The sequence below is a fragment of the Lontra canadensis genome, unplaced genomic scaffold (assembly GCF_010015895.1).
Source record: "Lontra canadensis isolate GAN:19392208 unplaced genomic scaffold, GSC_riverotter_1.0 scaffold348, whole genome shotgun sequence".
Classification (NCBI taxonomy): Eukaryota; Metazoa; Chordata; class Mammalia; order Carnivora; family Mustelidae; genus Lontra; species Lontra canadensis.
Window position 1 is genome coordinate 51,587 of NW_022631342.1, and position 26,428 is coordinate 78,014.

Genomic DNA, 26,428 nt, shown 5'->3' on the forward strand with positions numbered 1-26,428 from the left:
CAGACGGCTCCCAACTGGACCCCCAGCCAGGATAAGCCTGGTGGGGCCTGGGAGGCTTGTGGAGATGAAAGCACCTGGTGGGGTGGGGGTGGGGCAGCGGGGGTGCAGACCCCTGTTCAGATCGGCCAGGCCTGAGCAGAGGCCGTGCTGTGGATTGGAGCGGACTGTGGGTCTGCGGGTCCTGACAAGTCCAGATTCTGAAAAGTGACCTGTGAACCGTTTGCTTGGAAAGCGCTCTTCATGGGCTGCCTTCCAGCAGCATGAGGACCTCGCTGAACTCAAAGCACGGAGTGAGGGTCACAGGCCCAACCGTCGGACGGCTCCCACCCCTTAGGTCCAGGTCTGGGTGAGGCCGGGACAGGCAGGCTGGTCCACATGAAGATCTGCGTGCAGCCGTGCAGCTCCTCTTCTGTTAACGATCCAGCCTCTCATGTGATCCCTGAGAAAGCAGAGGGGAGGGAGGCTCTAGCATCTGGGGGCAGGGCTGCTGCGGCCCACTTGCTCCCATCCCGAGGGGCGGAGCCCCAGCAGTCTGTCCTAGGTGTAGTGAATTCAGAGCTCGCCCCCAGAACTGCAGGCCAGCTGAGAGGCAACCTTGTTGGGGTCAGTGGTCACGTGGTGGCCACCTGTCTGTGGGCCATGCTACGGTTTGCATCCCATGTGCTGCTGAACTCAGTCCTGCCTGATGGCCACAGGGCCTTTGCTTTCAGAGTCCTCCCCGGCTGACAGCGGGCAAGAGCTTCCCCTCAGGAGGTGTTACCAGACTTCTGTTTGGGGAGGGATGGCTGTAAACATCTTGTCCTTTCTCATCACCAGATGCCCCCGTGCGTACTGACACAGGGGGTCCAAACATTGCCAGTTACATTGTTCACAAGACCCATGAGGAGGGAGGATCTGGATACATTCATTCTGTATCATTCTAGAATGATGGGGAAGATTCCCCCAAAACCGTGTGTACCGTGATTGCACATGTGGAGGGTCTGAGACTCGGGGGTGGGGAATAAAATTGGGTTGGAGGCATTCCTTCCGGCCATTCTTGACAAGTCTGGCTGCTCCTGGTACTGGGGGTGGAGGCCACGTCGTCAAGGCCCCAGGACGTGTGGGGAACCTGGCACCGGCTGGGGTTCGCGGGCATGTGAGGGAGGGAGGGATCCCGAGTGTGGCCACGGTGACCCTTCCAGCCTGTCAGCGGGATGCCCTGCCCTCCCTCAGGGAAGGGGCTGTTAGGGGAACAGCTCTTCACAGATCCTGCGGGTGTCCTCGGGGGTCGTCACCGTGTGGCCCACGGTCCTCGGGTCGGTGAAGATCTCGTGGTCATTCCCGCCCTGTGAAGACACGGGGGAGATGTGGGCGCCTCGCTTCTCCTGGGCGCGGGAGGCATGAAACTGAGGAACTCGCCCTTTTACCAGCAGGCAGGCCGGGTTGGTTACCTGGGCCTCCGGGAGAAGAGCAACCCGAGCCCAGGCATTACCGAGAAGGGCTTTCTCACTTTCCCTTGAACTGCAGTTTAGCTGGGAACGTGTAATTATGCCTCTGAAAGCAATCACGATGCTCTTGTGAAGATCTGAGGCTCCTTTTTCTATAAAGCAAGCGCGGCAGGTGACAGCAGTCCCTGCCACTGTGTTTGAACCGTGCCCCAGGCTGTTGTCACAGGCAGCGCAGCAGGGCTGACAGCCCACCGTGGCGTCTGGCTGGGACACGGACACGCGGGCCTCCGAGCCAACAGCAGCCACTGGTGACTACCAAGTACTTGGTGGCACGTGGCCAGGGCAACAGAGGAACGGAGTTTATTTGATTCTAATTTGTTTACATTTAAATAGTTCCTGTGTTTGGCTTGCGAGTGACCCAGGCGGCCCGGGTGTAGACCCTGCCTGGACCGTGGCCGACGGGTGAGCCAGCTGCTGGAAGGGGGGTAACGCCGCCCCCTGGCCGCGGGTCGGCCCCTGCCCCTCAGCTCGTGCGGCTCCAGGCGTATGCACACATCCCTTCCCCTGGGCCACTTCCAAGAGTGGAGCGCAAGACCGCTTCTGCCAGACCTTGTATCCGGGGGGGCCCTGGCCCGCCACGGGGGCCCCGTGGGGGTGGGTCCTCCAGGGTGTACGGCAGCCCCATCCCGCGCCCGGTCTGGGGTGAATAGAGCAGGCTTGCCGCCGTTCCCACACCCCGAGCTCCAGGAAAGCCCCTGCTTTGCTTCTCATGCAATTTCCGAGATTCTCCTCCTAAGCCTGGACGGTCTAACTCAAAACATCAATTAGTTTATAATGCGATGAAAATAACTGCAGAGTAAAAATGGATTTTTCTCCTAAAGATTCTATAAGAAACATCTGACATGGCTTTAAAGGACTCACGGACACGGTAATTCCTACCGCTCTCACTTTTGTGAGAGTTACCTCGCCCCAAAGTTTAGGAGGGGCTGCTGCTGGGGCCCAAAATGCACCAGGGGGAGGAGTCAGGTTGGGGGCCACGAACTTGGAGCCAAGTCCGGGAAAGTCCCTTCCCAGCGCTGACTGGGGGAGCTGCTGGGGTCCTGCCCTTGCCTCACAGATTTCTGTGCCGTCAAGTGGCTCTGGGTCAGCTCTAGGCGTCACGCCCACCAGGGGCCACCTAAGCAAGTAAATGTGAAACCAGTTCATGTAATGCTTAGAATTAAAGTCGGATTCCTCCTACGAATAGCACGGGAGGGAAAAAACCGCCACAGAGAACTTAACGTCGTAGAAACAGATTTGTGAACTATCCAGAAAAACCAACCATCTCTCGGGGACACATTCAGTCCCTGTCACTCCTTCACTCGGGAGGGAGGAATCTGGATTGACACATGAGCCCAACCAGCCCAGGGAGCACCTACTACCCGCCAGGCAAAGCGAACCTTCAGAGCGGAGGCAGGGAGAGGACAGGAGACGGAGGGGAGAAACTCCATAGGGCAGAGAACGGAGGGGAAGAGAACCTAGAGTGACAAGGGAGGCACCAGTGAGCAGAGGAAGGGAGGGGACAAGCCACATCCCGAAGTCAGCTCAGCGGCCCACCGGGCCAGGTAGGTAAGGACTTGGGATTTTATGTCAAGCCACCCGCAAAGCTGCAACCAGGGGACACGATCAGCTTCACCTTCTGCAGGACGGACAGGTGGGGGATGAGGACAAGGAGCAGAAGCACAGCAACAAGGAGGCTGCGCAGCCAGCCAGGGTTGGGGGCGGGTTGCAGACGCCCGGCCCCAGGGAACGACTCCAAAGCAGCTGCCCCGCCTGTCCCTCCTCGGAGACCTGGTCCACACGGGGCGGCTCTCCGGGCTCGGTCTCGGCACCACCAGCACCACGCACCGCAGACTTTAACCTCCCCTCCTGCCAGGGCACCTGGGCTCTTCTGGAGCTCCCTGGGGCTCCCAGAGCCGGCACACTGGAGTCAGAGGGAGGTCGGGAGAAGCAGAAGCACAAGGCGAGCTACTGTGAGCGCCCTCCTCTAGAATCAGGCTTCAGAGAACTGCAAATTCCAAACACCAGATTTGCACAGGTCACTAGGGTCCGGGTGGGGAAGACGCTTTTCTGAGAGATGACAAAGGGAACCAAGCGGGAAGACCGCATCGGGGGCCGGGGACGGATGCCAGATGGAGGAGAGGCCTCCAGCTCAGTGCAAACGGCCCATTAATATTTAAATATTTGAGGTGAAGGGCTGAGGGTGCCACAGAAAAGCAGACGGCAGGGCTGAGTGGGGTCCGGTCTCCCCGCTACCCGGCTGTGTTTCTGCACACGCTGTTGCTGAGCCGATGGGGGGGGGTGTCCGGCGAACCCCAAGGATCCTGACGGAGAGCTGAGGAAGGGAACACAAATCACGTGTCCCTGGCCTGTGGGCCCTGCTGGGCAGCAAGCAGGGCCGGGCCGCTGGACTCCGAGGGGGTCTCTGCTAGGAACACCCATCTGGGGCTCAGGTCCAGTCCGGCAAGTCCACTTCCGCCGCATGTGGCTGTTCATCGCCGGGCAGTGTAACAGGACCGAACAAATTTCTAGGTATCGGGGTACAAAGGCCAAAGGGACACGGGCTCTGTTTCAAAGCCCCCCGGGGGGGTGGTGCTCCCTGGGCTATGGTGACAGTCACCACGGGAGCTGTACCAACACTTCTAGGGCCAGTACCCCTGGCCTGCAGGCCGCCGCGTGAAAAGCCAAACGGACCTGAGTACGTGCTGTGCGGTTGGCATGCGGCTGCTTTCTGCTTTCTCAACGTGATCGTTAGCTGGTGAGGAAAATATTTGATAAAAATGTATGCCCTTAGATAACTATACTGATTTTTCCTAGAAAGAAGTCAACTGTTACACTTAAAAAACCAAACAAACAAAAAAACCCAGTCTGGCCCCAGGGTCGTGATGTTTTGAAAACAATCAGGTGACCCCGAGTACTTCCAGGACAGGACCCAGTGGCTTACAGTCTGGGGACTAACCGTGCGGTGGAAAGCAAGCCGGCTTGCTGTCCTGCTGACGCTCCCGGGGTGACCCTCCGGGTCTGCTCATGAGTCTGGCGTACCCCCTCGTCCCCCAAACGGGGCTGAGCACCGGGTGATGGGACCGGGCATGGACGTGCCTCCAGGAGACGCTGATGCGTAGCCATCAGTGACTGTACCAAGGGACTCCCTGCGGGCTGGCCACACTCTAGGGGTCTGGAGTCAGTGTCCCCGTGAAGAGAAGAGCTACAGCAATGGCTGCTGCTTCTTCAGGGTTTACCCAGCCAGTCCCCTTCCCCCCACCCTGATCGCAGGAGTGACACGACCACAGATTCTGGTGTCCAGAAGGAAGGCGGGTCAGCAGGGACCCCAACAAACACCCGCACTCACGGTGTCCCCGCCGGTCCAGTGTCCCGCTTCCCGTCCTCCCACAGCGGAACTGGCAGCAGCCCCTCAGCGGGGTGGGGAACCGCTAACCCAGTCCAACTTCCTCAGTCAGATCTCAGGGAGCAGCAATTTTCCTGAGGCCCCTCTGGGAGCAAGGAACACCCCGCTCTCCATGCTAACCTAAACCTGCCACTAGCCCCCAAGACTTGGGTCTCAGATTTCACACTGACACGCACGAATAGTAGGACAGGTCGGCACAGAGGACACATTCGGTGCTCTCATCAGCCCTCAGGCATCCTGAGAGTGAGCGCAGGAGATGCCAGGCATGGCCAGGCCGCCCAGGGCAGGGCCAATGGCCAACTCCGTCCACAGCCTGCGCAGGAACTCAAAGTTCGCCGGTTACCATGCACCGCCCACCCTACAGGCCCCAGTCTCTCAGAGGAATCTCATACTGGATGAGCTTTTCTTAACTTCACTAAAAGCTGCAGACTTCATAGCCGGCTGGTTCCCTACTGGGAGAAGCAAGTCCTGCTGCCTTTCCTGAGCCGGCCCTGGGCTAGCCACCCTCCCTCTAGGACCTCCCTTTCCTCCCACCGCTTCAGAAGAACTGCATCCCCATGGGGCTGACGGGTACCACGGCTCACGACACAGAGATGTGTGTGGTCACCCCGCGGGCAGCGGCGGCCAGACTGTAGGTCTTCTGGGTTTCAAAGCTGCCTCTTCCCACCAGGCCGATAGGGACTTCCTTGAAGCTTATTTTAAAGACAGATTTTCCTTTTTAACGTTTGTGGAAAACCAACTGCATGATTTGATAGCATTTTGGAGGCGATGTGGGGGAGTGACGAGAGGCTTCCGGATGCCGCCCGGTCACGGACCTGCACCACAGCCGGCCCTGCGTGGAGCCCGTTGCCGCCCATCCCGCACGTCCCGCCAGGCTGCCCAAGGACCTGAGGACACAATGTCCAAGGGTCCAGCTCAGGGTTGGACACTGAAGTGCTTTAGAAACCAAACATTTGTTTTCTTCCTTTTCTCAGTTTGATACTTTAAAGCTTTATTTTTCAACAGAGAGTACATTTGTGGAGTTCAAAATTTAAAGAAAGGACGGAGTGCCAAGTGTCTCTCCCATCCTTGTCCCTAGCTCTCAGGAGGTCTGTCATCTGCCTTCTTGGGTGTCCCTTCACATTCCCTTTATGCACTTATGAGCACGTGAAGAGAGATTACGCCCCCCTTTAGACAAAAGTGGCGCGTGTTACTTGTATTGCTCTGCACCTTACGTGGCTCGCCTGATAGAACAGCCCAGAGATCGGTCTGCATCAGCGGTTTGTACAGCCACGGAGCATTCTGCCGTGGGCACAAACTGCCTTGTGCGTGGTCAGTCACCTCCTGCAACGGTGCCCCCCCAGTCCTGCCACTCCGCGTGTGCCCGTCCCGAGCACAGAAGCGGCCAGAGAGCTCAATCACCCAAAAGCATCTGCTGAGTCAAAGTCAATCAGCTGTCGATGTTCATGACTGTTAGAATGTTTTCATGTTCCAACGGCCTGAAAGCCAGGAAGCGTTAAGCCGGCAGGAGCTGTCTAGCCTGGGAAGATGGAAAGGCTGGGGGTGGGGCGGAGTCGGGTGCGGCAGTCTCCCCGCCACCTCCCTCCCTGCCCAGAAGCCATGCAAAGCAGTGTGGGGTGCCTCTCTGTGCCCTGGCCATCCCTTTCCCTGCACCAAGCCAAGGCACTCCAGGTTGGGCCTGGAGCCTTGAGGCTATACTCAGAGCTGGGTTTTAACAGACCCTGGTTGTTGTGGCTGATGGGCAGGATGGGGAGGCGGGTAGGGACTGACAGTCAGTCCAGGACTGCCAAGCGTTTAGAAAAGCAACGGCCAATGTCTAGTTTCTTCACTCTGCTCTCTGAGGGTGTTCCAAGCAGGGAATGGGGGAGGGGCTCCATGTAACATCAGATCCCGCCAGACGGAGGCGGCTGCTAGGGCTAGAGAGGCTGCCAGGCAGGCCTCTAAGCCTGTGGCGCTTGGCAGGGAAATAGCTTTTTTTTTTTTTAATTAAGTGGGCTCCACGTCCACTATGCAGCCCAACATGGGGCTCGAACTCATGACCCTGAGATCAAGACCCAAGCTGATATCAAGAGTCAGATACTTAACCGAATAAGCCACCCAGGCGCCCCTGGGAAATGGCTTTTTACTGGCAGTTCTCAGCCCAAGTGCTGTTTCCCTGGAAACCAGCGAAAACATCCGCCTTGACGCGAAGGAAGAAAACAGCTTTCAGAGTCTATCGCAGAATATGACAAGTTTAAAGCTAGTGTCTGGATGGCTCTATGCCTGCTCAAGGTTTAGATGGTTGGACCGTTACTTCCCATTTCCAGGAAACCACCGACCGACAGCAGCGTCAGAGAGGGCAGAGATCGGCCACCACGGTGTCAAAAACCACAGTCCCAGGGCCTCTGCTGGGAAAACGGGTCATCCAGCCCCTGAAAACCTCGTTTTCAAAGAGATTCACTAACATGGGTAAATAAAATGGATACGAGAACAAAGCAGAAAATCCAATAGTGAACACGCAGGGTCCACTTTGGGGGTCACGGACGCCCACAGAGAAAAGACTGGGAGGCGCATCAGCTGTGACCACATGTGACTTACACTTTCTCCCTTGAACTTTCTCCCATGCTCTACAGTGAATGTTAATTATGAATCAGAAAAAAAACCTTCCATAAGAAGTACCTGCCTTTAAAAAGTAGGTGAAACCAAAAACCAAACAAACAGAATCGATGTGCTCGAGTTTCCAGATGGAGAATTCCCAAAAGCAGGCATTCTCTGCTAATCTCAAGAACCACATTCCATTCTGCAAAGTCCCCAGTGAGGCTTCTGGGGGCTCTTTGCACACAGCTAGAGTGTCATCACAGAGAAAAACCTGGCTTCGCCTGTCTCAGCAGCTCTCTTCCGGGCCTGGCGGAGCGGGCAGGGGGCCGGAAGGGCTGCGGAGGCGCCCGGCCATCCCGAAGATCCCGCGTGTGACTGCGTGAGCTCGCTTTCTCCAAAGACATCAAAGTCCGACGCAAAAGCATTTCTGCAGCCAAAGAATTTCACCAAATGGACGCGGTTGCAAACCACTTCTCTCTGTGGCTAAAGGATAAGCCTCCAGAAAAGCAGCACCATGCGGTCCGGGAACTAGAAGAGAATGTTCCCCACGGCGACGGAGGGATGGCCTGCTGGACCGGAAAGCCTGCGCGCTTAGAGACAAGGTAGTTTGTTCTGGAGCCACCAGTTCTGTCACGGGCTGTGACCCTGGGCAAGTCACTTACCCTTTCCGTTTTTTTTTTTTTTTTTTTTTTTAAGATTTATTAATTTGAGAGAGAGAAAGAGAGAGAGAAAGAATGCCAACATGGGGGAGTACAGAGGGAGGGAGACAAGTAGACTGCCTACTAAATGGGGAGTCCGCCTCAAGGCTGGATCCCAGGACCCCGAGATCACACCCTGAGCTGAAATCGAGTCGGATATTTAACGACTGAGCCACCCAGGCGCCCCGAGTCCTGGTTTTATCCTTTAGAAGGATGGACACGAGCCTATATTGATCAGAAGTCTCTTTAATGCTAGAAGACCTTATGTGGGGACCTTGCCGAAAGGCTGGTAGGTCCACCCCAGAAAAACCTTAGCAGAATGGCAAGTACTCTGCAGTGGATCACAGACCAGACAGCAAGCAAACTCTGAATGTCCTGAGCATACCTGCTGGGTGCCGGATGGCCACGAAGCCCGAACCAGGACCTCTGATGCCAAGATAATTCCCACCACCGGGCGGCATGTGAAGGGAAGTGGGCGGAGGGGCCCAGAGGGCGATAGGAATTTAAAGGAAGGGGCCTGGGCAGTGAGTGGCTGGTGCCAAGCCTCCCCTCAGGGCCCCACCTGTCCCAAGAAGAGCCCCGTCCTGCTGCCACAGTGGCTCTGGGGAAATCCCACCTCCGCAGTCGTCCTCCTGGTGCTGGCCTTTGACACGGCTCTGCTCTCAGCCCCGATTTAGACTCTGTCCAGCACCTGTCCATCAGGGACAGCTCCTCAACCCCGATGCGCACCGCTAACACAGCCCCCGATGCGGTCTCTTGAGTTTGAGACTCGATTCCCCGTCTTCCTACCATTTAGGATGCCTTGTGCCCAACTCATAATGAATGTCCCTGGGGGAAAACCACAGTGGAAAAATGACCTAAAAATGGCCAAGGGCCTGGAAGTGGACAAAGGACCGGACAGTGGCACTGGGGCAGATGTTCTGGAAGGCCGCAAAGTGAGCCTCGAAAGGGCTCCGTGACCGACCCCACTGAGGTGTCTGAGCGCAAAGGGACGGGGGCTGACTCGCCCCTCTCAGGGGAAAGCAGCCCCTGCTCCGTGTGAGCTGGACCAGTGCGTACTGCATGGCGGAGCAGAAAAGGCCCACGTGTCCACGTCCCCTTTTCCAGCCCGAACCAAACAGTCCAATTCCAAAATACGCTCCCGTACTTACGGGCATGGTTTTGTCCCCGAAGAAATAGATGGTCTTATAGCCGTCATTTTCCACATGTCTCAGGCAGTACCGCTTGTCCCAGCCATCAGGAAAGACGTCGATGCTGATCTGGCCTCCTGCCAAGAGGGGGGAAGACACAGAAGCTAAAGGCGGGAAAGAGGTGAAGGGCATGTGGCTGAACCCAAAGCGTGGTCTACTCATCAGCAACTGGAGGGCTGAGGTCGGTTTTAATACCCTGATTTGCTATTTACGCTATTTTAGGGACCGGTTCTAGAAATTAATGGGACGTTGCTTTTTTCCAACATTATTTCACCCAAAATTGAAAAGCAAAGATCGCCAGCTCAGAACGAGGAATGCGTTTGTTTTCAAGTGCCACGCCAAAGGCACGGGTCTAAAGGAAGCAGGCTGGTGGGAAATCCGGTAACAGCTTCAACCAGCTGGGCCGCCCCGAGCTTTAATACGCTCTGGCTCTTGGGCGTGAGGCCCAGAGCGGGCTGCGTGCGGTATATCTCGCAGGAGAAAGGAAAAGCAGGTGCAAAGTGATTTGCGGGAAGCTTTCAGGCGCAATAAGCCCTTGGAAAGCTTTGTCGGGGAGACATTCACATCGCGGTTCAAGAACACTTGAACATCTACCTGCTCTAGCAGACGTAATCTCTTTGCAATTCGAGTTTTCCTACAACTGTACGCTCAGGGGAGGTGGTAAAACAAGAAGCTCCATGTAATGACCCATCAGCGCTGACGGAAGTGCGTTTGCTTCAAGCATCTCACAAGTGTATTCTACGGAAAACCAAGGCCGGCCAACACACCAGTGCTGCGGGAAGAACTCTGTTGGACACAGAAACGCTCACATGCTGGTCTGCCACCGCAGACACAACCTCTGCGGGCTCAGACAAGACCCCTTTTCCTCCAGGGCCTCAGTTTCTTGATTTGTAACACCAACCCAACTGGCTGCTACAGATCCCTGCTGCTCATGCATGATGAGATTTCAAATCTGTTCGGCTGAGCGCTACTCTGGGCCAGGAAGAGAGGTGCCGGGGCAGGGCGGTGGTGGTGGGGGGGGGGTGCGGAACCCACCCGGCGGCCAGGGAGAGTCTCCATGAGGGCTGACCACACAGGAGTGCTCGCCCCTGCTCCCCTCTTGCCCACCTTCACACCAGGCACAGCCCCATTCCAAGAGCTCACTGGACCCCACAACCCCCCCCTTAGCAGGTGGTTACCGAAGCCGGAAGCCGGCCCGAGTGCACCGTACCTATGGAGAACGTGACGCCTTTGCCTGCAAACTCTTTCTGCAGGTCTGATACGAACTTCTGTCTGATGTTTTCTTTCTGAGAAAAACAAGGAGATACCGATTGTCTAGTGCATGTCAGTCCAGAAGGCACCCTTCAGCCGGCCACCAGGCTGCACATCTTATCTCCACTCCAGAGACCCAGGCTGTGTCGGAGGGACTCACTTTATCAAGTTCGTGAAACTCAATGCGTTCTTCTTGACTGCAGCTTCTCCCAATTGGGGACACGTTCAACATCCCGTTTCGGAACTCAATGAAAGTACCCCTGGAGAGGAAAGGGGACGAGCCCCGGAGAGATGTTATTTGTGTGGACGACTTTACAGATGGGTAAGCAGGCTCAAATTTCCAGAAGGCAGGGGCTGGTATGATCAACACTTCACCGGGCTGGGCTCAGACACGGGGTAGCCTCGGGCCACAGGCGGCTAATCTGAACTGAGATTAGATTTCAAAGATAGAGCATGAAAAAGGAATGTCACCCTCATTTGAAATGCTCTATGTTGACTATGTGTTAAAATGACTATATTTTGGCTACACTGAATTAAATAAAATATGATTAAAATTAATTTTGGGTTTTTTTTTTTTTAAATGCAGCTACAGAAAACTTAAAATTGCCCATGTGGCCCACATTATTTCTGTTGGACAGTGAATTTTATCGTCAATAAAGAGCTATGAGGGGGGCCTGGGTGGCTCAGTTGGTTGGGCATCTGCCTTTGGCTTAAGTCATGATCCCAGGGTCCTGGGATGGAGCTCTACGTTGGGTTCCCTGTTCACTGGGGAGTCTGCTTCTCCTCCCTTTGCCTGCCTGCCTACTTACGCTCTCTGTCAAATTAAAATAATAATAATAATAAAAAAAAAGAGCTATGAAAATGATTACCATCTCTCAAGTTCCCTGAGGAATCTGAAAATTCATGCACCTGACATTTTTGCTAGTGACCTCTTGAACCCACCGGTCTGACCACAAAAAGCTATGGGAAAAGGCTCTGAGGGCTGCTTGGTGAGCCTCCGTCATTCCGACGAAACACAGCTGCTGTGGCTAGCTGCTACTAAATGGTTGCTCTGATCACAGAACGTGAGAACAGCTTAACACTTTTTTTAGTTACTCTGAATAAAGATTAAAAAAAAAAAACCTAAAAAACCATTTTCCCCCACTGTGTTTCCAGTTTGAATCTCAAAACTGTTTCTTAAAAGCTCAAATAACTGTGAACTATACTTCCTTACAATGCAATTTAAGGGTTCTGTGACTATGTGCTCAGAAGTATCTTCTAGTACTAAATGCTGATGCCTGTGAGGTTCTAGAACCTCTTCCCTGGGTCCTTTCTGTCTTCCGCACACAGCCCTGATCTTGAGCCATCAGCCACCTGTAAATACCAGGGACATAGGCCCAGTGTTGAGCTGAGGGCCTGCTTCAAGGCCAACGCAGCCTCCTGCTGCCTGAATTCACGGTGGGGATCTCATGCTAACTTGAAATTACAGATCTTCAGAGAACACCAAAGCCAGAGGTGATGGTATTTTACTACATGAAGTCAAACTTCCAAATGACAGCAATTAATGCAAATATTATGATATACCGTGGGCTGAGCGAGCAGGGCTGTGTGTGGGCTCTGGCCTGGGTTTCCGGGGTGGCTCCCAGGTGGCTCCCGGATCGGGGGCTGATGCTGCTTTTCACACTGCTCTTACAGGCCTCCCCGTGGACCCACAGTCTTGGCAAGCATCTTAGTTTCTGCTTCCTATCATGTGGAAATGCTGTCGTTTATGGATTCACTCTTCCACTAGAAGGTTTCCAATAATGTCTTAACTAACTAAGCACAGGGCCTGGGACTAAAGTCAGCACCAACCCAGTCAGTGCAACTCCTCCCCATGCCAGCACAGCCTCTGCTGAAAGCAAATCCACGTTTTCTTTCTTTTTTTTTTTTTTTTTAATATTTATTTGTTTATTTATTTCACAGAGATCACAAGTAGGCAGAGAGGCAGGCAGGGGGCAGGGGCGGGGAGCAGGCTCTCCGCTGAGCAGAGAGTCCGATGTGGGGCTGGATCCCAGGACCCTGAGATCACGACCTGAGCCGAAGGCAGAGGCTTAACCCACTGAGCCACCCAGGTGCCCCCCCCCAAACCCACCTTTTCTTCGGGAGTTTAATTCTTGCGATGTAGCTCAGACAGTAGTTGATTAGATCTTGGATTAGGGCCTCGCCCAGGTGACCTTGAATACTCTAGATAAAGAAAACACTGGGGTTACTTGAATCGGGGGAGGTATTTTTGAAATAACTTTATAGCAAACCCGGGGCTTTAGCCACTACTGGCGAGGGTGACTAAGCTGACGTGGCCAGTGTGACACGCCCCGCTACATTTTTCCTTCTCTCCCTGCGTGAAAACATAAGGCAAACCACGAAGGGCATTAGTTAAAGCATTTCCTGCTTCATGACTCAAGATTTTTGTACAAATTATCTTTCGAATGCTTCAGGGAAGGCCCAAAGAGTTAGTTTATCACTGCTGCTTTTATTCAGTTAAAATATCTACAGACACTGACAAAGTATCTTTGTTCCACTCAGGCTTTCTCATATGTCTGAGTGGAATGATCTTGTTACTAGCAACAGCTACACAGTACCTCTTAAAAATGCTTGTAGCGAGGCAGCCTGCCCTCGTTTCTGCTAGCATGACAGAAATATCAGATTAAGTATCCTTAAAAAAACAATGCTGAAATTTAGTTAACCATTTGGAATATGTGATAGTCACAGGGCTCGACACTCAAGACTAGAAAAGAATACAGGGTAGAGGTTCACTCCTTCCCCGGCTCCTCAACTCCCAGACACACCTCCCCAGAAGCATCCAGTGTCAAACAGCTTTTTGGAAAGCATTTTAATAATAGTATATAGTCGTCTGGATACTCTAGAACCTACCTGTTTACACAAGAGTTTCCCATCTTTGTATGCAACCAGGCCGTTTTCGGGAAACACATAATCGTATTTTTCAACCACTGGAACCAAAACAAGAGAAAAGTCAGCGTGAAAGGAACTGAAGCTGGTTTCTCTTTCCTGATTAACATGTCTCACCGATAAAACAGGGAAACTCCAGTAAGGACCGTAAAAGGGTATCTCGCCTTAACACGTTCCGAAGGTGGGGAAAAAACGCCTTAAAAAAAAAAAGACTCTAATTACAAATGTACAAGATGGTGGCCAGGCTGGTGTTCGGAGACCTGGTGGCGGGTCCTCTCAGATCTCTGCCTTCAGCCCCCTCTACCTGGAGAGGAAGATGTGAGCCAAGGACGGCCCCCAAGCCTCCCTGTGGACCCGCATCACCAGGGCAGTGATGAAAATGTGCAGATTCCCAGGCTCTGCTCTCAGGCCTTCTGAATCAGAACATGCAGGACCAGGCTAAAGATCAGAATTTGAAAAAAAAAAAAATTTTTTTTTTTTAAAAGGTCTTTAGGTGATTCTTATATTACAGCAGCCAGATTTGGAGACCACTCATATAATTCTAAATGGGTCCCCAAACTTTAGTTGCTTGTTAAAATGCAGACTCCCAGGTGCCCTGTGTTGGGTGGAGCCCTCACATGTGTATTTTCACAGGTTTCCCAGGTGATTCTGATACAGCTAGGTCTTCAACTTTCTTCTAGCTTGTGAAGGTTCCGAGGTTGTTGTCTGGACTCACACTCTTTGAAATCTACAGACAGTGCCCTACCCTGACATAAAGCCTCTCTGAGCCTGTGGTTAAAAATATGGCCAGAGGCACAGAGGGCCATCAGGGCCGGGTAACAGGATTTCCGGGGCTTAATGTGCCCCATTATGTTGTTTCAGTGTCTCTAAGTAGAGCATCTACGAGAAAAATGGAAGAGTAAGCAGAACAGGGAGCTTTAGAGAGAACGCAGAGATTATGCTTGGCCAATACGCTAATCCAATAAAGACAGCCTACACCGATTAGGACTGTAGGATACTACAGTCCCAAACACTGGTTCTCCACTGGGGGTGACGTAGCCCCCCACAGGGTATCTGGCAATGTCGGGAGACATTTTTGGCTGCCCCACTGGGCACGGAGGTGCTCCTGGCATCCCGTGGGTGGAGGCCACAGGGGTGCTGCTCAACATCCTACAGTGTGCACAGGACAGCCCCCCCACAATGGAGGATGATCGGGCCCAAAATGTCAACAGTGTCCCAAAGAACGATCATCTCCACCATCTCTCCACCACCTAGTTCTTAGAGGTCAGGCGCCCTAGAGGCCCTGGGGCTCCAAGATGAGTAATGCAGAGTCAGAGTCTTCCAGAAAAAACAGACGGACAACTAGATAGTTTGCAACGTGCAGAGAGTGTCCTGCTGGCAAGGCTGTGCATCACAATCTCCTGGGGCGGGGGTTGGGGGAGAAGCTGCTAAAATATGATTCCCAGGCCCCAGAGACCTCAGGATCTCCAGTGAAGGGGCCAACAAGAACCCTGGCTTCCTGGGGCCTGCGTTGGAAGTTCTGGTTCACCAGGTAGGGTTAAGAGCCTGGGTGTCCCGTGATTAGGGAACTCTGGGAAACACTGTGTTAGAGCAACGGAGAGGAGGCCCCCAGACCTGGAAGGCATCTGAACACCTGGGTGAGAAGGACAGTCAGGAGATGGGGACTGAACTGAGCTCAGAGAGTGGACGGGGACAAGGCAAAGCATTCCAGGCAGTGACACACACACTCAAACTTCTGGGTGACCCCACCCATGTATCTGGGAACCGAGTGGTCCACCACCAATTCCAGAAATTTACTTATAACATTAAGAACAGAGGAAAGAGAAAGCAGAGAGAATGTTTGTCCAAACAAGGTAGCAGGAAGCCTGCCACACGGGGGGGAGGGCTCGAGGCTGCCTAAAACACTTCAAGGCCACAGGTCCCAATGTCCTCATAGGAAGCTGCCATTAACCAAACGGAACTTACCATCCTTTCCCAGCTGCTCCTGCACTTTCTCAAAGTCTGACCCGCCTACCACACCAATTTTGATCTTCTGCCTCAAGTTTTGTAGAAAGCCATCCATTTCTTTGGTAATTTTCTACATTTCAAAAAGGAAAATAAAAAGTCGTGAGCTGTAGGGTAACCAGGAGACTGAAACTCAAAGAGTGATACAACCCTGACTTCCATATATGCCAGTTCAGGCTCTAGGTCTGTAGTGAGTCCAAATGTTTTAGTTGTGATTTGGGGAAATCAACTTTTTACCAGAAAAAAATGTGTTAAATTTCACTTATTCTTACCTAGCTTAAAACACACAAGCGATATATTAACAGCTGCTGTGTGCTGTTGTAGCTCTTCTGCTCTGCATTTACATACTTGCCTACATGTGCACAAATAGAGAGGTCTTATTTTCTGACACACAAGTAGACTCATTCTAGGTCTTGTGCAGTGACTTGTGTTTTTAGCAGTGAGTTGGGATGACTGTTCCATGCCGATACACAAAGATCTAGAACATTCCTTTTGAATGCTACACTGTACTCCACTTACGGGTTTAAGTTGCTATTTTAGAACAAAACATGATAAGATTACAGAGGACATTCAGAATTGATTTGTTATAATAATACAAAACCAAAAATAATAAGTACAACAGCAAGAGCACACGATTTTTTTAGTCTCTCCTAAAAGAAAAGCTCTTATGTATCAACAGTGGTCTCAATGGTGTAACTTTTTGCTAATTGAAGTCCGAATTGCAGACTAATTAAATAGAAGTTATGAACATGAAAAAAAATTCCTGCATTAAGACAAATCACAATTCATTTTTTAAAAGTTATTTTGTTACTTTTAGTAATCTGAATTGTATATTCACATGGGGTATCTATTTTTTTATTTTTTATTTTTATTTTTATTTTTTTAATTTTTATTTTTTTTTTTTAAGATTTTATTTATTTATCTGACAGAGAGAGATCACAAGCAGGCAGAGAGGCAGACAGAGAGAGAGGAGGAAGCAGGCTCCCTGCTGAGCAGAGAGCCCGATGTGGGGCTCGATCCCAGGATCCTGAGATCATGACCCGAGCCGAAGGCAGCGGCTTAACCCACTGAGCCACCCAGGAGCCCCTATTTTTATTTTTGAGAGAGAGAATCTTAAGCAGGTTCCATGCCCAGTGTGGAGTCTGATGCGGGACTTGATCTCAAAACCCTGAGATCATGGCCTGACTGAAATCAAGAGTAGGACACTTAACCAACTAAGCGGCCCAGGGACCCCTAACTTATTATTATTTTTTAAGTAAACTCTACTCCCAATGTGGGATTTGAACTCATGACCCCGGGATCAAGAGTGGCATGTTCCACTGACTGAGCCAGCCTGGAGGCCCTCACACTGGGTATCTTTAGAAATGAAGTTAGCAGAAATTAAAAACAAAAACAAAAAACCAACTTCAATACATAAACATCTAGAGTTCAATTTTCTCCTTTTCTTTTCTTTCTTTTTAAAAAATATTTTATTTATTTGACAGAAAGAGTGATCACAAGCAGGCAGAGAGAGGGGGGAAGCAGGCTCCCTGCTGAGCAGAGAGCCCGATGCGGGGCTCGATCCCAGGACCCTGAGATCATGACCTGAGCTGAAGGCAGAGGGTTTAACCCACTGAGACACCCAGGCACCCAAATCTTCTCTTTCGTCTTAAAAAAATAAAACAACAACAACATTTTAGAGAAATATACACACAGGATTAATAAAATTGTACAGAAGGGCTTTTAACAGAACACACACTTTTTTACACCTTCCGTGGAATCTTGACTTAGCAGACAAAATTTAGAAGTGCCATGGCAGCCTCTACGAATCAATGACTGTGAAAATGGGTCCTGCAGCCCTCCAAGTGGCTGGCTTCCACGTGATGTCAGCATGGCAGGAAGTGGGGAAGACTCCTGATGTCAGCATGGCAGGAAGTGGGGAAGATTCCCTGGATTACAAAATATTAAAAATGCAATACTTCTGTCTTCAAGCAGAACCCAAAGCTGCAATTTCTTTTCTCTTAACCCCAGTGCACACTGATGAGCTCCATGGTACTGTGGCCATCAGGCTTGTCTGCAGTGTGTGTGTGTATGTGTGTGTGTGTGTATGTTAGAAGGCCCCTTCTCACTTCTGAGGGGCAGCAAATATTTTTTTGACAGGAAGTAAGATCCAGCTCCTTGTGAGCATAACAGAGCATCTAAACTACCCACGGTAGGAGAGGTTGCTGGAGCAAAATAATCACAGACCAAAGTTGTTGTGATGTTCCCAAATAACTCTGTGTTGCTAATCACAAGGAATTCTTTATAAGTCATTCTGGGTAAAAATAAAACAGAGAAAGATCCAAAAGCTTGAAATTGAGATCAAAGCAGGATAAAAATTCACCTTCTGAAAAAACCAACTACAAAAGACTTCTTTTGGGACAATAGAGGAAAACTGATGGGGCAAATAAGAGTCAGCAGAATAGGGTGCATGGGCCAGCATTAACTCACGTCGGGTTCCGCGAGGTAGGACTGCAACGCAGCCACATCCATTCACTTGCGTACTGTCTGTGGCCGCAATCACACAGCCGAGTAGTTGTGACAGACACCACATGGCTGGTGGTGTCTCAACTCTTTACCATCTGTCCTTTTACAGAAAAATGTCTGCTGACTGCTGAGCTGGGGCATTAAATAACAGGAGGGAACTGGTGACATGTTTCGTTGGTGATGATGATGATGGCACTATGGTCACCACAGATGTCTTCAAGAGATCCAGGCACAAATATTTAGGGGTGAATTACCATGATGACTGTGGCTTTGGAAGTGGCACATCAAAGAATAAAAGTGTAGAGAAGTTAATGTCAGTCATGGCTGATTTTAAGTGGCCGGGATACAGCTATTCTGTATACTAGTTTCGCAGTAATTCTGTACGTTTTAATTTCTTTTGAATTTCGATTTTATTTTTTTAAGGTTTGAAAGTAACGTGTACCTAACGTGCAGCTAGAATTTATAGCTCTGAGATCTCGAGTCATATGCTCTAGCGACAGAGCCAGCCAGGTGCCCCTATATGTTTGAATTTTTTATGACATAGAGCCGGAAAACAATTTAGTCAGGTTTAGGACCGCCTTCTTTTGCTCTAAGTCTCAACTGTTTTTAGATGGAATAACCTTTCTTAGGAAAGTTACTCAGCACAAGAAAATTCTACTAAAATAGTGATATGTGCAGAGCTCTGGACTCTGTTCTAATTAGATTTTATCTGCTTATATCATATCGTGTGTCAGCAGCTGCAAGATAACCCATTTTTCTGCTTCTGGACTATAATATGCTTATCACTGTTTGGGAATGCATGCTTTGAGGGAGGGAAGGTATTATATTATTCTATAATGAATAGATCTCTTGCTAAAATATTTTTATTTTTTACCTGGAACACCTGGCACCCAGAAACAATTTTCTTTTGTTAGACTATTTTTTTTTCAGTGTTAAAATTATCAGTTTGCTGCAAAGAATATCGTGTTTCAAATGTGTGAGTTTCTTTGCTATTTCATACTTCATGGTCATCTATCCAGATTCCTTCTGGAAGGCAGAAGTACCTTCCGGAATGGCACAACCAGCAGCCAGAACAGCTTCCATCTTGGAGCGGTGGCAGAAAATGGCAAACTTAGCAAATGACAATGCCCTGCAGCCCAGACACTTGTACCAGATTTGCTGTGAGAAACAGAGGTCACGGTTTCACTGAGTCTCGGTTTCCTTATGTTTAAAAGGGCAAAAGAGAGGCCCTTGGGTGGCTCAGTGGGTTAAGCCTCTGCCTTCAGCTCAGGTCATGATCTCAGCGTCCTGGGATCGAGCCCTGCATCGGGCTCTCTGCTCAGCGGGGAGCCTGCTTCTCTCTCTCTGCCTGCTTGTGATCTCTGTCTGTCAAATAAATAAATACAACCTTTAAAAAAAAAAAAAGGGTAAATGAAATTATCCTACATGGTAGGCAAGAGGGGAAAAGGTTGAGAAGGTCCAGTGATATCATGCAAAAAGGTATGGGATGTGAACCCTAGACCATCACAGCCCATGGGCCAAACTGAGCAGCTGGTTGTTTTTGTAACAAATAAATAAAATAAGGCTTTATTAGAACACAGCCATGCTGTGTCTACATAAGGTCTATGGCGGCTTTTGCATTACAGCTGAGTAGTTACTACAGACCATGTGGTTGGCAGAGACAAAAATTTTTGCTATCTGGGCCTTTACAAACAATGAGTTGCTGACTTTGGCTCCAGACAGCCAGGAGCTTCTCTAACAGTCCGGAAGTGTGTTTTGGTCACCGAATCTGGGTCACAAAGGGCCTCTGAAGAACTCGCCATTGAGTTTCATCACTAGATGCACCGAATCTGTGGCTCAGAAAGGCAAAATGATGTCATGTCACACGCACGTACTGTGGCCGTCTGGAGCACACCACTGCCACCCTCCGGCCAAAATTAAGAAGGCAGGGATAGAAAGTGAAGTTAGGAAGGTTAGTTGGGTCCCGGCTCAAGTTTGAATGGCTGTGGTTCAAGGACCAGTCCCTGCAAGGGGGAGGTCAGCGTCAGCTTTATCACAAATCCTGATCTTAACCGAAACCTACAATCAAGCCTGCAGCAGCAACATCTATAAGTGGGAAGCAAGCTTCCAAGAGTTCAAGGGGGGGCTGGCAGCAGGCAGTCTGAAAAAATCTAGGTCTCCTTGCTCACTCCCGCTGGAGAAGGGGGTGGAGAAAAGGGGGTGGTTGGCAGTGGCTAATATGTACTGACTACCGGGGAACACGGCCCACCGTACCCAAAAGATTTTTACGAATTTATTCGATTTCATTCGACCTTCACAAACACCATATGGTACTGGGAAGGTCCCCACTGAAAGCCGTCCGTGGAGGCTGAGACTGGGGTTAAGTGACTTGCTCAAGGTCAGACAGCTGTCAAGAGAGTACAGCGGAGACTCTATTAGGTCTGTTTGACCTGGACACCTATGTTTTTCCTATTAGGGCACAAGATACAGTTCGCAGGTGACAGGACTGAGGCGCGCTCACAGCTGGCAAGAGGGCTGAGCTGGGCTTCAAATCCAGCGCAGGCGGTGAAAATCCCGAACTGCGTTTTCCAATAAGTTTTTCGCTTTTCGGTCCCGTCCCATCTCTCCGAGCACCCTGAGAGTCTGCGCCCGCCGCTGCCACCCCGCCGGACGCCGCCTACCTGTCGCGGGGCCGTCAGTGTCCCGTCCACGTCGAAGAGGCACAGCGCTGGGCCGGACGCCGCCATGTCGCCGGTTTCCATCCACTCGGGATGGGACTCGTTGGCAACCAGGAACTCGGCCCAGAACTTCCGGGTTCGCCCCCCCGCTCCCACCAGCCCCCGTACCGCAGGGCACGCTGGGGGAGGAGCATTCCCTCCCACGGTACCTGGGATTTGCGTCGGATATTCTTTCGGAACCACAAATCCCAGGATGCAATGCGCCTGGACGGCGTCCTATGACGGTCGAGCGCGCGCCGTCAGAGGTTCCGGGGGCAGAGGGGATTCACTTCCGGTGGCAGGAAGCGAAGCCATGGTAAGAGGGTGGTTGGCGGGAACCGCGGGAGGTGGTTCGCTTTCGGGGCGGTGGTGAGGCTTGGGCAGGCAGGCAGATTCCTGGGGTTCTGATTCGGAGAATCCGCGGTGGCGGTGGGGGGGCGGTGAACCTCCGGCGTAGGTTAAGGCTTGCTGTGCCGCACTTTGCTGCGCTCGGATCCTGTGGGCGACAGGAGCGCTCTCTGAAATTCACTGAGCTCTGTCCCCGTGCGTCAGATCCTCGGGTGCTCCAAGTGCGTTCGAGGTCTTTGAAGCCATTGTCTCATTTGGCTTGTCGTGAATCCCGTTTATGAAAGGCAAAGAAACCGAGGCCCAGAGAAGTGGAGGAACTTGCCCGAGGGGCCACAGCTAGTGTGTGTTGGAGCCGGGGTCGGAGCCCAGATCAGGCCCCCAAGCCAGGAGCATCTTTCACTGCTCTCCTCGAGGTGTACAGCGGCGCACCTGGTAAAACCCTTGGGCTGCGGGTTGGCGCCTCCCTCCCCGCCCAAACTGGGCTCAGAAAACAGCGCTTCCCCTTCAGGACCGAAGATGATGCTTTAACCTGACAGAGAATCGGGAGGTTATTAGAAGTATGGCAGGGATTTGTTACCCTTTAGGACATTGGTTCCTGCTGGGGAAAGTGTTCCCACGGCCTTATGCGTTCGGCGCCCAGCCCAGAGTTGGCCGTCCCTGGGTATTTGTTGAGTGAATGAAGGCTCTGCCACCTTTCTTGTACCTCTTTGGACTGTCTGAAGGAAAGAGGACCAGTTTGAGAGTCAGACTGTGCCCCACTCACTGGCTGTGTGTCTTTGGGCAAATTTCTGACCTTCTCTGTGTTTAGTTTCCTCAGTGGTAAAGTACAGGGGACCCTTGAACAATTAGGGTTTGAACTGTGTCCGTCCACTTTTGTGTTGACTGTTGAAAATAAATACAATGGAAAAATTTTCGGAGGTTTGCCGTAATTCAAAAAACCTGGCAAATGAACCGCGTAGCCTGGAAAGACGGAAAAAATAAAAACGGTATGTCACGAATGCCTAAAATACAGGTAGATACTAGTTTATTTTATTTACTACCGTAATATACGCAAGTTTGTTTTAGAAAGTTTATCAGAATGCGTACAGAGCCTTGGAGAACTGTACAATGGCCTCATTCATAGTTGAGAGAACCAGAAACATGAAGATGCAGTGTTAACTCCCAACTGCGTAAAATTAACCGCAGTACACGCTGTACTACTGTAATCATTCCGTGGCCACCCCCTGCTGCTGTTTCGGTGGGCTCAGGTTTAGTATGTGCTTCGCGTGGCGTGTGCTGCCCATCATCTCCGTGTTAGCACGTCGTCGCTAGTAAATTGCGAATGGCAGTAAAAAGTGATCCCCTGGTTCTCACGTATTTTTCATCGTGTTTGGTGCCCTATCGTAAACCTTGAATAACACCAGGGGACCCACACGAAATGCCGCTAGTGGTTCTGGAAGTGCTCCCAAGAAGCAGAGGAAAGTCATGACGTTACAAGAAAAAGTTGAATTGCTCGATACGTACTGTAGATTAAAGTCGGCAGCTGCGGCTGCCCTCCATTTCAAGATGAAGGAGTCCAGCGTGAGGACCATTGTAAAAAAAGAAAAGGAAATCCGCGAAGCCGTTGCAGCAGCTGCGCCAGCAGGGGTGAAGACCTTGCACTTTTTGCGAGATACTTTTTTATCTCGTATTGAAAACATAGCCTTTATGCGGGTGCAGGATTGCTGTGAGAAAGGCATCCCTATGGATTCTAAAAGACCCAAGAAAAAGCAAAGTTGTTATATGACAACCTGAAGCAAAAGGAAGATGAAGGAACTAAAGCTGGAGAATTTAATGCCAGCAAAGGATGGTTTGATAATTTTAGAAAGAGGTTTGGCTTAAAAAATGTCAAGATGGCAGGAGAAGGAGCTTCTGCCGACCATCGATAAGTTCGCATGTCAAGAGCTCCTAGACTGCGCGCCAGAGGAGTTAGCCGAAGGCGCCTCCGTGGGGATGAGAGCTTCTGGACCAGTGCCACGTGAGGAAGATGTAGAAGAAGCAGGGCCAGAAAACAAGTTGACGTTAGACAACCTGGCAGAAGGTTTTCGATTATTCAAGACGGCCTTTGACTTCTTTTACAACATGGACCCTTCGTGATTCGGGCACTGAGACTCAAGCAGGTGATGGAAGAGGGCTTGGTGCCATACAGAAATATCTTTAGAGAAATGAAAGAGCAAAAAAGTCAGACAGAAATTATGATGTGTTTCCCTAAAGTTAGGCCGAGTGTGCCTGCCTCGCCCGCCTGCCCTTCCGCCACCTCCACCTGTCCCACCCCTGGCACCCCGGAGACCGCAAGACCAGCCCCTGGGCCGCCTCGTCCTCAGCCTACTCAGCAGGAAGGTGACCAGGATGAAGGCCTTCCCGCTGACCCGCTTCCGTGTAATAAATAGTGAAGAGTCATTGTGGTGTACGGTTAAACTTCCCTGTTGTGTGTGTGTGAGCGAGTGTCTTCACGTGGAATCAGTAACTGTGCCAAGAACTGTAGGGGACGCTTTGTGCCATCATCCTCTGGCGGGGCATTGACCCTGTCAAACATGTGCAAGAGGCCTCTGGAAGTGGGTAGCCTGTCCTTAGAGGCTGTCAGGTGAGTACTATGTAATATCAAAGTAACTGTGTGTTCTTACTGTTTGCTAACGCTGCTTTATGCCATCAGAGATTTAATTGCCTTGCAGTATGCCCCTTACCTCCCTCTCCGCCGCACCCCCCGCCCCGTAATTGGAGAAAATGCATATCAGTCTATCATCAGTCCTAAGTGGTTTTCTTAAAAAAGGAACAGTGTTTCCCATACTGTATTCTGAACCTGACAGTAATACTGTGTGCCATAAGAATTTCATAAGGGTTCATTCATTAGCGTACAGAGCAGGCTCCTGGGAAACAGTAGTATGGATTACTCCAGGCTGCCACTTTGTTTCCAGTCCATGAATTGTTGTTCTTATAAATAAATAGGGATCTCCCTTTTAGCCTTCCTTTTTTGTGTTTGGTGTCAGTAACATAGAAACTATCTACCGTGTTTTGTGTCCACTAAGACGTGACAGCGTTGATGTGGCTACTGACAGTTCATCTTGGAAACAAGGTAAACTTAATGGTACCGATAATACAATACTTTAAATGTGTTTTCTCTTGTGGTTTTCTCCCCCCCCGCCCCCACCGTGGTTTTCTTATTCACATTCTTTTCTCTAGCTGGCTTTATTCTAAAAACGCAGTATGTAATACGTGTAACAACAAACATGGGTTAATCGACTTATCAGTAAGGCTCCTGGTCAACACTAGGCTATCAGTCGTTGAGTTTTTGGGGAGTCAGAAGTTACAGGTGGATTTTTGACTGCATGGGGGGTTGGTGTCCTGAACCCTTGCAGTGTTCAGGGTCAGGGTCACGGCATGGTCTTACACCACCTGTGTGAAGCTCACGTGAACTTAAGGCATCCTTCCCTGTGTCTCTGCAGTAATCACAACCTCACAGGACTGGCGGGAGCCTCTGGGTAAGGGGCTCTGCGCATGTTTGTTTTTTTAAAGATTTTATTTATTTATTTGGCAGAGAGAGATCACAAGTAGGCAGAGAGGCAGGCAGAGAGAGGGGGAGGAAGCAGGCTTACCGCTGAGCAGAGAGCCTAATGTGGGGCTCGATCCCAGGACCCTGAGATCATGACCTGAGCCGAAGGCAGAGGCTTAACCCACTGAGCCACCCAGGCGCCCCTCTGCGCTTGTTTATTTTGTGATCAGCGTGGTTGAGTTCTCGAGAGCAACGCTGTCCTGTCTCCCTTCCAGGCCGCCATCCTCCGAGCCGTGCCACGGTTGGCAGGCCCAGCTGCCTGGAGAAGGCCTGTGTGCGGGCTGTGGTGCCGCACCGGGCAGGATCCTGGGAGGTGGATGGGGAGCAGGACCCCCACCCCGAAGGAGAAGCCTGCAGGCACGGACGCGGAGCAGTTCCGGATGGTCTACCGGTTCGATGCTATCCGAGTCTTCAAGTACCTGTCCCGGCTGAAGGTGACGCAGACGGCGCTGACGCTGCTGGCCCTGCCGCCTGGCTTCTACGGGTATTCGCACGGCCTCGTGACTCTCAACAACTTGTGCCTGGCGGGTGGGGTAGCCGGCTTCGCCCTGGCCATGCTTTTCTGGATGAGCCACTTCTTCCGGAGGCTGGTGGGCATCCTGTATGTGAACGAGGCGGGCACTGTGCTGCGCGTAGCCCACCTGACCTTCTGGGGCCGGCGGCAGGACACGGACTGGCCCGTGGCCGATGTGATCCCCCTGACAGAGAGCGAGGACCGGCCCCAGGAGCTGTTCATGCGCATCCAGCAGTACGGCGGGAAGCAGACCTTCTACCTCAGCCTGCGCTACGGACGCGTCCTGGACAGAGAGCGTTTCACACAGGTGTTTGGGATGCTGGACACCCTCAAGTGAGCTGGGAGCTGGGCCTCCGGGTGGCCCTGGGCCGCCCGGATCTCCAGCAGGAAGGCCGAGGGTGTGGGTGAGGCCGCAGAGCGGGATCAGGCCGCTGGAGACCTTGCCAGGGCCTCCCAGCTCTTGTCTTTTGGGATGAGGAAATTACGAGGCAGGAGCTAGTGACTGGGTTTAGGAGAGAGGTCCTTAGTACAAATTCTTACTGTATTTGCGTGCGACATTCAGCCAGATGATGGCCAGAAGTTTCTGTTAACCGCCAGTTCTTGGATGAAGCTATGTCGGGTTCACTCAAGCGGTGCCGTGCTGAGAAATCGGAAGGCGGGGAGGTGCGCGGGGGGGAGCCCAGGATTTGGAGTGAGAACGCTCGGGCGCTGTCCCTTCTCAACTCCCGGTCCTGCAGCAGGTTATCGAGTCTTGCTGAACCTTGGTTGTCGCATCCGTGGAAGGGAAAATCCTGCTTGTCACATGGGATGGGTGTGAGAATAAACAGTAAATGTCAAGGTCAGTGCAGAGGTCAGGGTGTGCTGCAAGGCTTCAGGGCAGTTGGGAGGGAGGTCCCAAGCCCTGTGTCTGGCCCCCTCAGGGGCTTACCCCGAGAAAGGACTGGGAAGAAGCCTAGATAGAGGAGGGTCATTTGACCCCGCCGGGATGGTGACCGCACAGTGACCGGGACAGGTGTCGGCCCAGTGAGCACAGCACTTCTGCCAAGATTGTGTTCGCCACCCAGACGCCTGAGGGCCCTCCCGTGGGAATGCTCTGCGATGTGATAAAGTGAGATGAACTGTATTCTGGTACCTTATTTTATAAACCAAAGCTGACTATATGCACTGCCTTTCCCTGCAGTCAGTGCTGCATGTCTGTTACACAGTCGGTAACAGTACAGAGGAGGGAAGGTGTGATCTCTCTTATTCTGCCTCTCAGAAGTCAGTAAATTACATGTTTC

General features: G+C 51.5%; 2 protein-coding genes across 4 annotated transcripts; one reads left to right on the forward strand and one right to left on the reverse strand.

Moving 5' to 3' along the window:
* On the reverse strand, nt 1-20,791 carry LOC116862825 (phosphomannomutase 2). Of its 3 annotated transcripts, none has more exons than XM_032850250.1 (8): nt 20,683-20,791; nt 15,479-15,590; nt 13,478-13,554; nt 12,699-12,790; nt 10,749-10,848; nt 10,548-10,623; nt 9,299-9,414; nt 1-1,325 (listed from the first exon to the last, which is right to left on the reverse strand). In XM_032850250.1, exons 1-8 carry the CDS (start codon nt 20,761-20,763, stop codon nt 1,224-1,226), a joined length of 756 nt encoding a protein of 251 aa, XP_032706141.1. In that variant the 5' UTR covers nt 20,764-20,791; the 3' UTR covers nt 1-1,223. The 3 variants fall into 3 exon arrangements, with proteins under 3 accessions (XP_032706141.1, XP_032706142.1, XP_032706143.1); XM_032850251.1 differs by having other exon boundaries at nt 3-439; XM_032850252.1 differs by lacking the exon at nt 1-1,325 and adding an exon at nt 8,253-8,288.
* Nucleotides 20,734-26,428, forward strand: LOC116862824 (transmembrane protein 186-like). Its single transcript, XM_032850249.1, has 2 exons — nt 20,734-21,034; nt 24,850-26,428. Exons 1-2 carry the CDS (start codon nt 20,747-20,749, stop codon nt 25,483-25,485), a joined length of 924 nt encoding a protein of 307 aa, XP_032706140.1. The 5' UTR covers nt 20,734-20,746; the 3' UTR covers nt 25,486-26,428.